Source organism: Chinchilla lanigera, unplaced genomic scaffold (genome assembly GCF_000276665.1).
Source record: "Chinchilla lanigera isolate Chin_1 unplaced genomic scaffold, ChiLan1.0 scaffold00017, whole genome shotgun sequence".
NCBI classification, from domain to species: domain Eukaryota; kingdom Metazoa; phylum Chordata; class Mammalia; order Rodentia; family Chinchillidae; genus Chinchilla; species Chinchilla lanigera.
The window spans coordinates 22,676,554-22,692,801 of record NW_004955418.1 but is presented as its reverse complement, the minus strand read 5'-3'; the positions used below and the strand labels follow the sequence as shown (position 1 = coordinate 22,692,801).

The window sequence follows — 16,248 nt, the reverse complement described above, 5'->3', positions numbered from 1 at the left end:
GACCCATGGGAAAGAAAGGGATAGGCTCTGGAAATATTTTACATATATTTAAATGAACACTTTATATCTATTTATTTCTCCGTAGAAGAGTCACAACTCTTTCTAACGTAAAATGCAACCTGCTTTGCTTGACATGTCTGAGATTTTAACACAGGATGCTTTTGTGAATTAGCTACTTTCATGAAGTATGCACACAGAAAGATGAAATTAAGGCAGCATGGAGGTATGTGATGTTTTTTGATATTAACTCTGAAATATACTGAAGAAAAGAGCTGTCAATTAGCAGGAGAAAGTTTACTTAGGAAATACAGAAGGTATTTTTCCTTGGCAGATCTTGAGGACATAAACACCCTAGTACGGTACGAACGTCATGTTATGTAGTACTTTATTATCTATTACTTCACTGAAGAAACATATGATTTGACCAGTGGTAGAATTTTATTTTTTTTCTGACTATAAATAGGGAGCTCTAAACAGAAATGTTTTCCTTGTACCAGAACAACAGTGCTAAGAAGAGTTTACTGATTTTTTTTTTTAATTTGGAAAAGGAAAATGCAAAGCAGTTACCCGAAGTAATAGCTGCATAGAACCCGGATCCATCAATAGTACTAATAACACTACTAGTTGACAATGTTAATTTTCTTGGTTAATTTCTCTAAGTGATTGATAAAGTTAGATAAATACTAAAGTAGAAAAACATGCACAAAATATTATTAACATTTATATAAAATGTAGTTTTGCATTTACCACGGATGGCATCGTGTTCTTGCTGCCAGGTGGGATAAGAACGCGGAGATCTGGTTTACGATTATTCATTCCTAAATTCATGGGGGGAGGAGATTTTGCTTGCATATTCTTGTTCAAGTTACCAGGTGAGACCAGCAGACCTGGTGAGTTTCGGGGATTGCCGTACCCGTTCCCTGTGAACACAAAACGACGACAGTCCTTAAAAAGAAATCTGGACACACAGCATCTTTTTCAGTAATACGCTCCATGAGGAAAAAAAATAAAAGCCTAAGGATCCGACGTACATATAGATCAAAAAAATCACAGGACAGCTGATTTACCCTTCAGGGGAAGAGTAACCCAGTTAATTACTTAATATTCTTCTGAAGAGAAGATTAAAAACTTTTTTAAAGAGACGAGAAGTCATACACACCAACGTGCTCAGAAACCAGCACATATTCTTTTCCTATTTAAACAATTTCAAGAAGAAAGTCAGATCATTCTTCAGGGTCTAAGGAAAGTATGGAATCCATCTTGAACTTTAATTGATGATTTTGGTGTGGGCCGGGCTGGCATGAATCACTCTTTCAGTTCTTTGGCTTGGGATTTATTGTGTGTGCCCGTGTGTCCTCGGGTGAAGACGGCACACCAGCAGGACTGTTATTTCTAGGATATGCAGGGCGGGGGGAAGCCACGTACACATTTTGCCATTCAGTCTTCCTTTCCTCAGAGTGAGTTTTCCCTACGGTTCTTCTGGGGTCATGCTTTGTCCTCCCCCCGAATTTCAGGGTATAACCCTAAGCCTGCAGGAATTTCCTGCTCACACTGATCTTCAAAAAGCAACCCCTCTCTCAGGAGCTGCAGTGGAGTCTCCGTGAACGTGCTGATTCACCCCACACAGGAAGAGCCACCAAAAGGCAAGGTCCACGGGGCTTTCTTCGGACTCGTACAGTCAGGCCCCTACTAACAGAAAAATAGAGGTCTGACGTGCTCCATTTTTCATATTCCGAAATATCCTGCTCCATGGCAGGAAGAGCTGTGGAGTTTGTTGGAAGCACAGCCAGAAGAGGAATGACAGTGGACTCAGAAAGTCACCACTGGCCTCCTGCGTGGCCTCTGCCTGAAGGATGGGAGAACTCTACCTCCTTATTCACCAGTGCTGGTTGGAAAACCCGCTCAGCTGTTTTCCAAGACTCTCTAAAGGAGACAGTCAAACCCTCATGGTGATCGTCCTCACAAAAGGCAGTGTCCATTGCCCCTGGGTGGATGACTCTGTGTGCTATCCTCAGTGAGGACACGAAGACCTCCAAGGGCTTGAGATCTCAGCGTGGCCTCCAGTACCTGACAGAGTGACTGACAGCAGACAGCGAGGGTGGGGCACCTGCAGAGTCATCCACACTAAGTGTCGCTCAGTTCCCAGGAGAGAAGAGATTATCCAATAAACACTCATGCAAGGGGAAGGAACTGATGTGGGGCTCATGAAAAAGACCAGACACACCAGCAAGATATGCTGAGCTTGTGGTTGGTGGGTGGGAATGGGCTACAGGGAAATTTATAGAGCAGGGTCAGGGCAGTGCAAGGAGCCTGTTTAGAAGAAAACCCAGGAAAACAGAAGGTTCTGAGGGAACCTGGAGTTGAGTTTTGGTGACCTTGAATTTTAAGCTAAAATGTCTCCGTTGATGTGGTAGAAATGCAGACCCAGCAAGATTTCAGGGTGCAGGTGTCTCAGGTAGCGCCCAAGTACATACAGGATGAGAGATCTACTAGCACAGGGATGCCCCAGAGCAGGGGGAGCCGGTGATGTGGGTCAGTGTGGAGACTCCCGAGGTGACCGGGGGAGGAAGCAGAAGTGTATTTCAAGAGAAATTTATGGGAACATTTTTTTTGAATTAAAATATAGTTAAGGCACAATGTATAAAGCACATTGGTTGTTCATATCTAATTGGTTTACCTGTTTCATTTTATGTGTGAGTAAACAGGCTGAATATATAACAAAGAGCAAGATTAAATCTGTCAATTGGACTATGCACAAAATTTTCCAAGTTACTAGAGGAAAAATAAAAATAAAAAAAGAAACACCACCAAAGCCTGCTGAGCACACAGTAGTTGTTTAAGCAATGGTCACGGAATGTGAATATAAGTTACTCTTCTGCGGTATAACTTAAGGAAAATTAACTAAATTCTGTACAGCCAGCTGTATGTGTCAAAAGTAAAGCATCTGTTACTATTAATTTGGACAGTGTTTGGTGGCAAAAGCTACTATGCGAAACAACACCTTTACCTTTTTTTCACCAGGGATCATTATTGTGATATGTGAGGGTCTTAGGTTGAATTAATAAATCATATTGGAGAAAAGAGGAATAAGAAGGTTAAGATGAAATTTGTCCTGCACTTTCTCATCAGTTCAGAGGGTCACAGTGAATATGTGTGTCATTTACATACTCACTTGTGTGAGGCCTGGTTTAAATAAACAATCAAATGGAAAATTAACTACGTCATTTCAAAAGAAGAAGAAAAAAAAAGTCAGTTAAGCAGTGCAGTGAAGCCTGACTAGATCAGAAAAAACTAAAACCCCGGTTCGGTACATGCCGATACTGGTTTTGCATGGAGCAGTTATTTTGCTAAAAGGAAGTAAAACCTCTTCACGAAATGTGTTGTCCTGTGATACGACAAGCACAGGGCCGCAGTGCAAAAATGGAAATGCTTCACAGAGCCTCTGAGAAAAGTTATTTAAAAAGGAAAAAAAAATCATTTTCTACATTAAACGCTCAGAAATTCCAACGAAGCCCGAGTCTTTCTGCCCTCATTTTAAACAATAATTTGAGACAGCACAGAGAAAAGAAAGCATACATTCTAGTTCTTCATCCATAAATGCCTCGAAACTTAAAAAAAAAGTGGATGTAAAAAGCATTCTACTTTTCTCTTTGAATATTTCCCATTAGCTAGAAATCATGACATCTTCAGAGATTAGTCACGTAGTTTAAGGTGTTTACATAGCTAACGTAAAATGTTGGGAACCCATGATGACACTTCGAAAGCTCATATTTTTAGAGTCTAAAGTTATTTTTAAGAACAAATAAATTCTGCTTTTTTACGGGCGAATTTCTGCTGTTTTTAGCAGATTGTGCCAGCTAGCATTTTGGAGCCGTATAATAACCATTTGTGTTTCCAGTCACCAAATTGTTATTCTTTTGGCATAATATAGATTCAGGAATGCGAGACTGTGGATCCTAAACCAGTGATATAGAAACCTATCATTTGGAAATCAATGATGAATACATGCGTGTGGTTTACTGCTAAGAAGAGCCTGCATTTAAGCCGGCTGGGTAACCGCAGCCTCCCCCTCGCTCCCAACCGTGCGGCCGCAGAGAAGGCTGCTGTCTCACCTTAAGATAAATTCACCAGAGACAATGGTCTCATTTAAATGCAGGGGCCGGGGAGGTGGCACACAGCACCTCTCAACAATCTTCTAACACACAGCTGCAACCCTTCTTCAGGCCGTGCTTTAAAATTACCCTCAGCCTGGACAATTATCAATTTAGACATGACTGTATGCAAATATCGCATTCCTCTGACCACTTAAAAGCACAAAAATTATAAAGCACGAGTGAATGGATTTCCTGATTACAGATTACCAAAAACAAGGTACAGACCAACTTTAGAGTCCAAGGAGGCTTTTATAGTTTCATTTGATTAATAATGCTGTTTTTATATAAAATAAAGTAACCCAAGCACTGACAATACAACTTACATAGAGGATAACAGAATCTACCACTACGGGTTGCAAGTTTGTAAACATTAAAATTAGTATAAATACGAGGGACTTGAAATATAGCGTTAGGAGAAAAACATTTTTTCTCCCCCAGTGAACTTGCAAATACTTGCTTTCTGCTTCTTCTTTATGGACTCCTATTTTAAGAAGTTGTAAAGTCAGAGAACATATTCCTGGCTGAATATATTATGAAGAAAGCACTTTGCCTTGTCTCACAGAGCTTGACTGAGCGTGTAGCTCTTTTTGAGCCCACAATTCCGAAACTCTTTTATTGGGGTGTTTAGGATTATGGGTCTCCTCACTTAGCTTTCTTTCTCCCAAGTTTCTCTCTTCAGTTCTAAACACAAGCACATAAAACTAATAAGCACAACTGACAGGAGTCCTTATGGATCTCAACTAATTCTTTCCTTGGGACACTCTTTCCTTTAATTTCTCCAGTCACTAACTTTGACCATTCCTTCCCCCTCCTTCATCTCCAAGTTCAATGAGACACAAACTCTTACTCATTTTTTCTTCAAAAATGTGTGTTTCCCTCTTCATTGCTCTCACCTTCATTTAGATTTACATCTCTATGTGACTCTTTCAGTAGCTGTCCACTTAGTCTTCCTGTCTTGAGCCAAAGGATTCTTCCTCAGAGGCCGTGAACTGCTTACAGCTACAGGCCAACATCTATGCATGTGCGTGACATTAACCAGCTCATCCAGTGAAATCTTTCTCAACGTCACTTCCACTGTGTTTCTTCCTCGTACACCCTTGCTGCCCAGTGCTCTGCCTGGCTCTCAGGGCCCTGTAGAGTTGACCAATTCTACCGATCTAATCTAATTTCCAGTGGCTACGGCCAGGCTTACAGTCCTCCGAACATCCCCCAATCTTTGCTCTAGCAGTTCAATAGCAATAGCAGTGTTCACTTTCCTCTCAAATTCAAATTCACCTTTTAAGGATCAGCTACAGGCCCAACTCTTCCAAGGTGCTTTTCAGGGAACTTCAGCCCACCCTGAACTCACTCTCCCCCGAATCCCCCCGCAATGAAAAACAGCGATACTGCACAAACTGGAAGTTCTTTAAATGTTTCACGTGCTTAAGCACACACTCAGGATATGGTAGGAGAATCAGGGATTATTCAGGGATAGTACTAAAAGTTACACTGCTGAGGGAAAAATGGGGGGAGAGCTGAAAATGTAATGAGTAACTTGATAAATTCAAATACTGGGGGTCTCTCCCTTTACACTGTTTGGGATTTTTCTTTTTTTTCTATTTGAGATGAGGAATGCACAACCCTGGGACAAACTGCCTTCAACCATAGGAAAGTCTGATAATCAGGCAGGTGCCCACACACTAAATTTGTTCCTAGAGTTGACACAACCCGTCACACTTGCCAGTGATGTCACAACACAACCTGCAAGCGGCTGCATTGAGTAAGGTAGAAATTTTCCCTAGAGGAAATGAAAACTTTAAGAAGACATTCCTCTCTTCTTCCACACCACGGGGCTGTATTATCATAGTTTGCCTTGAGATAACAAGACAGCAACATTTTACTCATAAAGAACTTTTCATAAAGGAAGGGGCAGCACCATATCTTAGGGCAAAGAATAGCAGGACGCTGGAAAGGAAGAGTGGAAAGAATGGTATCAGATGGTTTCAAAAGACACTTCTTGTAGAGAAGGTACCAGGACTGAGAGGCAGCAAACTCATCTGTATTCAAGAAGTGGGAGCATTCTGTGAAGGTGAAGCCCCAGGTGTTTTGGAGAAGAGAGTTTTCAGAAGCTGGAAAAGCAGGCGTGACAGTGTGGACTTGGTACTGTGTTTTAAAGACACTACACTATGCTGGGTAGGAGGAGCAGCCAATGATAGCTTCTGAGTGATTAGCTTTGTCGACATGGTGCATGAGGAAAATAACAACAGTCCCAGTAGCAACCAGAGCTTAAAAGGGCTTCGCGTGCTACCAGGGAAGCCAGTGAGATCTCACTTGCTGCCGGGACACAAGCGAGTGAGTCCTGACTGGAGCAGCAGGAATGTTTGGGGACAAAAGAAGCTAAAGCAGATACATTTTGATTCGTGATGTCCTTATTCAACGTCCTTCAGCCCTGTGGAGTCTTAGGCTTTTCAGCATAAGTAATTATTTCCTCAGAGGAGAAAAATATTTTAAAAAGTCTGAAACAGACTTAAGATACATATCTGAGGCAGCCACTGTCCAGAGGACCGAAAACGGTCTCACCAACAGGGGGCACTGGAGAGCATTATTTACCAATTACATTCACAGCATCACCAGTACAGATTAATTGCCTCAGGCAGGAAGAGTCATCTACCAACGGCTGGCTATGTAATTGTTTGATATTACACAAGGGTGTAAAAAATCATTAATCTTCACAAAGATAAAGTTGTGAGGTACTCAAAGCATCAAAGTGGGACAAATAAAAAAAGTGAAGACCAGAGAGGTCCAGGAATTTGCCCAGGGTTACACAGCTATCAACTGGTGGAGCTTCCGGTGAACCCCCAAGCTAATGTCCATGTCCCAGATTGCACTGCCTTGGGCCCTGAAAATCCACGATGCTCTGACATTCTGCATGCTTGTGTCTTGCCTTTCTTTAAAATGACAGCAAGATAAAAGAAGAAATAGTTTGACCCCAGGGACGGGAGATTCGAAGGTTCAAAGGCATAAGTGGAAGGCACATACTGCATAGTCAGCGTGGGTATCAAGAAGGTGGAGGGGCTGGGGTGTAACTCAGCAGCAGAGAACCTGCCCAGTGTGAGCGAGGCCCTGGGTTCAATCCCCCAGCACCAAAAGAAGGAAAAACAAAGTCAGCCCAGTTCAGAAGATCCTGAATTTATATAAAGAGGTTTGGTATAACGCTGTGCCAAACCATATTTCTTGTCTCCCTCTGAATAAATATTTGCAAATAAATATTTTAAGTAAATAGGAAATATTGAGGTTAGCTACATGAAACACCAGACCAATTATTTAACTTTGCTGTGCTATTTAGAGTGAATGACTAAATATAATTTTAAAAGTAGATTTTGTAAAATTTTAGTCAATAATCTTGTCATGATGAGGAGAATCAGAGGGTAAAGATATTTACCTACTTGCTGTCAGTGAAAGAGACCAGCTTCTCTCAGAAACACTCAACGTGACAAAAAATCTCTAATGTTTTAGCTTATCTGCATTTGATGCTACTTGGAAAATAACTTCTAATATTTTGGTGTATAAAATGGTTTCTATAGTAATTTGTTAATGGGATTTGATTTTGTGGAATTTGAAGCAAACTGCTATAGAAAAACATTATGATGGGCACATAACTGGACCTTTCATGTCTTGAAGTGCTGCTTTTACTTTAGCAAAATGTTTTACCTGTGTGTGTTTATGTGCTGATGACTGAATCTAAGACCTTACATATGCTAAGCACATGCTCTATCACTGAGTTGAACCCCTAGCTCCTTAGCTTTTTATCACAACAATTTTGAAAATATTTACATCATACTATCTGGTTAAATAGGAGATTTGCATACATAATAATGCTCATTACTATCAGTTCATTTCAACTTCTTAAAACTTTGGAGATTACAAGTTTCTAATATCTGATGCTATTCCGTGTCTCAAACATACACCTCACAGGAAATTACTTTAAGTTGTGTGTAGTAAACTTGCTCACACAAACCCCTACTCTTTTGAAAATGACACTCATATAATTTTTCGGTGGAAAAATATGATCTTCTAGATTGCAGTCCTATTTTTACTGTCTTGCATGCCTGAAATGCTGTTAAGAACACTAGCATCTATAAGTTATCCAGCTGCTGTGATTCACGATCAATCCTTTTTTGAGGGAAAGGCAGATCCTTTTCATGGGATGGCTCCCAGAGAAAAGGAACCCACAAAACACTGGGGATCAGAAATCTGGGAATGATGAACATTTCAACATGCCTAATGTAGAATAAGGGCAAATCAGATCTCTGGCCCTTATCCTGCTAAAGATTCCTGATTATAGATTTTCACAACCAAGTTGAATCTCTGCTCCTTCTGGGGATTTTTTAGGGGAAAAAAGAATACACGAAGGCACAGCATTAGAATGTGAGGAAACTCCTGTGTAACCTCAGGACTGCCTGTCGCATAGTCTTAGAAAAACACCCCAACGTACACTGAATCCCAGACTGTTCTTGGTTGTACCACTTCGAGGGCAGCAGACATTCTGAAATGAGGTCTGTCTCCTCGGCTTGGCCGTGTCATCTGAGGGGAGACCCGAGCTCCACAGATTTCACATGCAGCTAGGCTGTCCTTGATGTTTCCGGGAGTGTGTTTGAGTGAATGGTCTTTTGCACAATTAGCAGTGTATCTCTCCACTGGATACTGAGCTGTGAACACGCAGCTCATAGCACAAGCTCCAGGCAGTAAAGCAGAAGCAATGGATTTTGCCTGAATACTGAGCTTCCCCCCAAGGACTGAGATTCAGGTTATACAGTGGGCTTGTGTGGGCAAACCACTGCCTCATTTGTGCCCACAGTACAGGTAGGTTAGGCATCACCTAACCGTGCAGGCAGGTCTGCTGAGTGGAGAAACTGAGGCTCAGCAAGCTTCTGGGTCAGGACCAAGATCGTCCTGGCAGCAAGCGAGAGAGCGCTGATAGCAATCCAAAACGCGGGGTTCCACTGCACAGTACAAAAGCCAGGTGTTTGAGATGGAGCGTGTCTGCATCTCCTGCTCTAGAAACGGCTCCGTTTGTAAATAAGATCTGGACAATCTGGTGTTTCCAGTGCAGAAGGGCCCTCGAAAATGTCCTGCTTCAAGTGCTGATGTACTTAAGGGATAGTTTTGAACGGCACCACCAAAGAGATTTTGAACCTTTCTATTTTTAAAAAATCCCACTTAACAATGACTGATAGATTTATGACTCATTTAATTGTTCAATTCTTGCAATACTGGGCCTGTCTCTTTGCTAAAAATGAGGGGGTGTCTTCATTATTGACACCATCTCTCATTCTTCCAGTCACTCTATAAACAAAAATATTGAGACAGTATAAATTACAGAGAATGTCACAGAAGTGAAAGAAGAATTACTTGTGGTTTTAACATTTACACAACTGCTTCAAACACATCAGAAGTTTGGAGCGTTCAAAGTCAAATACGCTGCCCTGGATTTACGTTCTGCCCTGGATTTTTTTTTTTGGAGGGGATTGGGTCTTGCTATGTAGTTCAGGCTGACCTTGAACACACCAGGTAGCCCAGGCTGGCCTTGAACTTGAAGCAATCCTCCTGCCTCAGCCTCCTGAGTGCAGGGATTACAGGCATGTATCACCATGCTTGGCTTGACCCAGATTTATTAATATCCCCACTTTCTCCTCCAGAAGAGGGGTCACATCTTCACTGCTTTGATTCTTAGTAGTGCGCTGGTAGCGTGTTCACTGTAAATTTAATAAATATATTGAATTTACTGTAAATATATGTATATTAAATATATTAATATTACTGGGGCTGCATCAAATTAAACCAAGTTTGACTAGAAAATCAAGACATAGATAATTACAAACTAACAACAGGTAACATTACTTACTCTCAGGCAGACTGTGTTGCCTGTTATATATTTATTATCTCATTGAATTCTAGCTAGTATATTACTAGTTATTTTACTATTACCATTCTTACTATTATTACAACTTGCCTTGCTTATTTTATTATTCTGAGAATCTATCATTGGAGTATTCACCTACATTGATTTCCCAAATTGATTTCCAAAAGCAAGGAGCAAAAATTTTACTCCTTGATCTTAAGATTTTCACTGTGTTTCCTAAGAGTGCTGACTAAAAATGCTTTTCCGCGACTGCTATGTACATTACAGTCACCGCGCTTGAGTGAATGAATGAATGAATTGACCGTAGTCTTGGGTTTTCTCTTACCATCATCATAACCTATATTAGCATCTCCTCCACACTCCAGATACCACATATTCAGTCCACCCTGACAGGAGGTGGTGAGCGGATGTTCAAGTCTAGAAGCTGTGAAAGAGTTAACACTGCAGGGCTGCATTCAGCGAAAAAGACTGAAATAAAGGCTGATTACTTAGCAGCGCGTGGACACATCTGAAACTGTTGCTCTTTGTATCAAGGCTTTGGTACAATGTAGTTAGTTTTCTTTAGTCTGAAGCAACTAATGATCTTCCAAATACGAGAGTGTGTCATTATGTACTCTCCGAATTGAAATTCAACTGAAATACACTGAAAGTCTAACTGCAAAATTTGAGCAATTGGTGAAAGTTTATCTAAAAACAGCAAATTATACTCTTAGCTCACAGCCTTGAAGCCTCAAGTGAGAAAGTCCCTGGTAGGTACGAAATTGATTTTCGAAAGAGGGGCTTTTTAACCACATCCCCCCTTCAGCACCTGCTGTCTCCTTACACACAATTTCACATGACTGATGATTATAAGAAAAGCTTTATTTTCCTGTTATCGCCAAATAAAATTTTATAGTGATGCCAATAAATAAGGAGGAGAGAACTCAATAACATACTAAGGGAAAAGTGGTTGCTTTTTGAGAAAAAAGCAAATTTTATGTAAAACCAGTATTTTGAAAGTATTAAAGGCTTGAATTAAATATTTAAAGTACTAAATTTTTAGTATCAGTCACATTTTTACAGTAAATCCATGTGATACAAATGAAGACACCACTTTTTACATTGCTTTGCTGTGTATAATTGGGAAACAGGTGATAAAAATACAGCTTGGAAGCCGAGATTGGTGGCACCTGACGGCAGTCCCGGCTACTCAGGAGGCTGAGGCAGGAGGAACACTTGAATGGAGAAGTTACAGATTAGCCTGGGTAGCATGGGGAGACCCCATGTTGAATAAACAAACAAAAATATGTAGTTTGGCAAGTCAGACATTATGATAAACAATGGGGTCTACAAGGTGCTTGTGTGCTCTCTAGGAAGTTGAAATTTGAACATTTCCTTTTCCCTGTGAAAAATCAAACTCCTTAGAAATTAAATAAAAATCAAGGAGTTGAAGGTAGATTCTACAAAATCTACACAGAAAACATTAACACGTGACATTTCCATTTGTCCCTGTCTTCCCCATACTGACATCAGCCCCTGGGGACAGGGGTCAGGATTGTTTTATCTGTCATTTGCTAGGACTTCCTTCCAAATGGGAAGGGAACACAGGTTCTCCGGACCATGGCTGTGTGTCACACACCATTAATCATCCAGTCAGAGGAGCATCTCTTTCCTTTAGTAAATCTTAATAATCTTGGTTTGAATAAAATTATTCTTATTTAATTCATGGGTAATAATAATAATGATAAGGCAATAGTTTTGGACGTCTGGGTTGATTTCTCAAGGAAAAATTTTGAATGAATTCAGTGTTTTTTATTTTCAGAACAATTCATACTAATAGAGAAATACTTTCAAAATAATATCCGAATATTAACATGTTTTTTTTCCTATTTGCTGCTATTTTCTGCTTGCTAACATTTTTTAAAGTAATATAAATCATATCTCCGTGCTAACAATTTGTTTCTTTACTTGAGACAAATTAAACAGTGTCCTTCTCCTTTGCTGGAGTGTGACAGTTTGAAGTTTTGTTTTGTTAGGCGATAAAAATGCAGACTTGTTAAATGCTGATCATTTTAGACTGAAATTTTAACTCCTTCATCAATATTTTAAACCACTGGGTAGAAAATGCAGTGAGTTTTTCTGGCTGATAAGAAAATCAGCCCAGAAATATTTGATGAGTGCTCTCAAAAAAAAAAAAAAAATAAGATTAAATGTTAAAAATAATTTTAGAAAAGGAAAGAACAGCCAGAACCTGCCTGGCAAGCACAAGGTCCTGAGATCAATTACTGAAAAAAAAAAAAAAAAAATGTTTGCCAAACAATGGCACTGGTAGAGAAAAATTAAGCTCTGCATAATTTCTCTTTCCATTTTTGTTCTATATGGTAATATGCTCTGCCTTTTTCATGTTGAATGAACTGCATAAAAGACTGGTAAAGTTCTGTGATTATGAGAGCAGAAAACCTTGCATGCAAATATCTTATTCCTAGGATGAACACTAAGCTCACAGGTGCTAATAAGTCACGGGTGAGGCTCCTGCTAGGCAAAGGCTTTCTAGACCACAGTCTAGAAACAGAGCCTGACTTGCAGCTTAGTATGTACCACGCAGTGTGCCGCTACCACCAAGGCTGCACGTATTCAGCTCGTGTAAATTAGGCATTCCAGAAGTGACAATGCTTGACAACCAAAGGCATAAAATAGTAAACAATTAACAATCAAAATAAAGAAACAGCTGTTAGTTTCTTTTTATATAAAATTATATCTAATTTACAATAAATGCCAATTAAAATTATTAACCAATATACATAAATCTCCTCTGCCTCACTGTCAAAATCTATGTAGATTCTTTAAGATTTTTGAAGGGATTCTTAAAAGCTTCCTTTTTTTTCTTTAAGATTTTTGAAGGGATTCTTAAAGGCTTCCTTTTTTTCTTTAAAAAAAAAATCTCAATCATGAATCAGTAAATCTTTGCGTATCCTGTTTCTTTCTTCTCTGCAAAAATAACGGTATTATCCCAGTGGAACCAGAGGGCATTAGGAGCAAGAGCTGTGCCGCTGTGCTCACGGTTATTTCCACTAAATCTAATGATCACAAAAACTCAGTGGAACTTGATCTTACAATCATCAATAATCTCTCAGATTAGCATGTTAAAAGCTTTAAAGTACAGAGGTGACAAAATGTAATTTTAAAAGCAGTGACTTCTCATTTGCTTGTTCAGAGAAAGGATTAAGTACTAGATGAATAACTGTCAACTGAAACCTAGAAATGTCACTGTTACTAATGCATTCTAATGACTTGCTGTATATACTCCTTCTACCAAGAGAACAACCCATTTTGTTTCTTCTTTATTACCACTGCCTTCATCTTTGAAATTATTTCAATGTAAGCGATAGGAGGTTCAATTTTAAGAGGTGATTTGTGATGGTCTGAGATACTAACCAACCCACATTTCACTTACTGCTATATATGTCAGCTCTTTAGGTTTTCTGTTAGCATGAGAGAAGTTACTAAAACCTTGCTTTAGTGACCCACGGTGCTCAGCCAGTTAACCAAGTAGTTAAACCCTCATTATTTACAGTAGAAGAAAATGCATTCTTTTTGCCAATTCCACATTAAGAGCATAACTTTTTGGATTTAAAATTACACCATTTCTTTGAACTGTTTGTCTCCCTTTACATCAACACTATGAAAACGTTATTCCTACAAGAACAGTGTTTTATGCAGCTAACAAAGATTTACTGAGTGTCTGCTGTTTGCTCAGTGTTACGCATGGAGCTGAGAATATAGAATAAGCTTCAGTTCATCCCCAGAAAGCTGTGTCCAGGACAGATCCACAGAGACACTCAATTATGGTGCTGGGGGTTACTCAGTGTCAGCCCAAGCTGCCACGGGAGCAGACAGAAGGGTGCGGTACTCCTCCGGGAGGCTCAGGAGAGGATGTCCTGGGTGGCTGGACTTAATTCTAAGTGATGACAAACGGTCCTCAGTAGCACAAGGCGGGTAAGGGAGAGAGCACAGGAATGCACAGGGCAGGCAGTGTGACCTTGACACTGCAGAGTGTGTAGTGCTTATAAGCACAGACTGCCCAGGGTCCACCTTGGGAAATGACTTAACCTCCTGTGCCTCAGTTTACCCATCCATAGAAAGAGCATACTGTGGACATCTACAAAGGATTGCTACGAAGATAAATGAGTATTTTTTATGAAGCATGTAGTGAGAGTGACTTAAATGTCTGCTGTCACCGAGTGAGAGTACAGGGCTCTTGTTGGCAGAAGAGAAGGTCATGGAAGGCAAGGATGAGCCCGAGATGAGTTCCGGGTCGTGGCCTGTAGTGAACATGTGATCAGTGACCTGTGGTTAGTTTACGGCTTTCAGAAAGACGCGTCATCATGCGGAGGCTGCAGTGGGTTGCAATGTGAAGCCAGGAGATGAACGAGGGGGTCCAGAGTGAGCCTGAGCCCAGGCAAGGGGCGGGGAACGGAGAGAAAGGGGTGCACGCAGAGACCCGGTGGAGACAGGGTGGTGGAGAGCTGGAAAGCACAGGTGGTGGGTGAGGACAGCGCTGGCCCTGGGACCAGGTGACAAAATGCTACCCTTGGTCCTGGGGGAAAGAGAAGGCTTACCATTTCAGTCTTCCAGAGTTTACAGGCACATGGTAAGTGCAACAACACTTCCCCCGCAAGGCGATCACTCTTTTACAAGTTGCAATGACTTGATTCTTGAGGAACACCACAAAGGCTCAAAGGTATTTAATTCCACTGCAGGGTCTCACCCCTTGGCCTCAGAGTTTACGGCTCTAGCTGAGACCTTGAATTTCAATCATGATAACTCAACATGCGGAAGGTCTCTTTTGGCCAGATAGCTTTAGTTTTCATTTTGAAAATGAAGAGACATTCTGGCTGGCCTCATTTCCCCCTGGTGCCATGTGCCTCTCTGACATCAGCACACTTATATTCGGCTTCAGACACATGACACTTTGGGCACGAGACAGAAGGGGGATACAGCTGAGCTCATGGGCAGGACATGACAGCTAAGCGCAAGGGCAATGGCATCTGGAACAGATGCTCCTTAGAACTGAGAAAGGGCTACTTCCACTAGTGTTGAAACACAGGTAAGTAAATTATTTTACAATGCAAAAAAAATATGCTCATGGCTCCAAGATATAATCAAGCTACTATTTATAATCATGAAGATGGCCCACTTGGGTGTCTTTGTTTCCTTCTATTTTTGAATTAGAAGAGTCTTGTGCCTATGCCAGAGGTCTACGGTAGGGTCAGCATTTGTTCAACGCTTAAGATTTGGTTAGTTTAATGATGCTATAGCCGATACGTGGCAAACTTCTATGCTTACAAGATTGTCTTCTATATCCCTGGAGGACCATTAAACATAGCAGGCCACCAGGGAATTGACAATGACAGCAGAAATGAACAACCAAACACATTTTAGTTTCAATATAGAATTCTGAAGCATTCTAACCTGGGAAGCAGTAACACAAGACCATTTCTAGGAAAGCTACGTAACCCATGGTTTTTCCAGCTTTTCCAGCTTTCATCTTCACTATTGATCGTTCCTAGCATACTGGCTGAGCAGCGAGGTAGCAGGTAAAATATCATAACATCTAAACAATTCTCTTCCCATTGTGCATTGGTCTTTGCGACCACTCAATTCTTAGTCCCAGTCATTGTCTCTACCCATAGCGTTTGGCAGAGATCTTAATCCAGGAATCCTCGAGTTGGATTTGATCTTGTTCTCTAATGCTCAGGCTATAAACCACGCAGTAGTTTTGAAGAGGAAAACTAAGCGTTTCATTTCAATGTCCAGAAAATATTACCTTTGAGTCTACTCACTAACTTGACTCTACCTATATTTCGAAAGGTGTAGAAAATAGAGAGGTAGGCCTGCTGGTCTTGTTGGCTAATGCACTGTACGGTTCTAATACTGTTTCTGCCTCATTCACTGACTTCATGAAGAACCAACATTCTGAGGACAGAAACACTACCCTCACATGGATAGATTCATAAATATTTTTTTTGTTTGTATTCCTGTTTTTCTTTTCTCATAATTAGCAGGCCATTATATTTGGCCTTGAAAAATATTTTAATTAGGTTGTCCATAGATATTTCAATAAACTTGAATTTTTTGACATTTCAAACATCATCTTGCGCATTCATGCCTGCCGCCTACTATTTTAAATGTATAGCGTGTTCCAGCTGCAGA

General features: G+C 40.5%; 1 protein-coding gene across 13 annotated transcripts in view; it reads right to left on the bottom strand.

Annotated features, from left to right (window-relative positions):
- Positions 1-16,248, bottom strand: part of Mef2c (myocyte enhancer factor 2C) — a 164,047-nt gene that overhangs the window by 8,633 nt on the left and 139,166 nt on the right. For all 13 annotated transcript variants that reach the window (XM_005382286.2, XM_013512976.1, XM_013512975.1 and 10 more), the window contains one exon: positions 748-920. In XM_005382286.2, the coding sequence (XP_005382343.1) occupies positions 748-920 (173 nt within the window). The remainder of the gene's footprint in view (positions 1-747; positions 921-16,248) is intronic.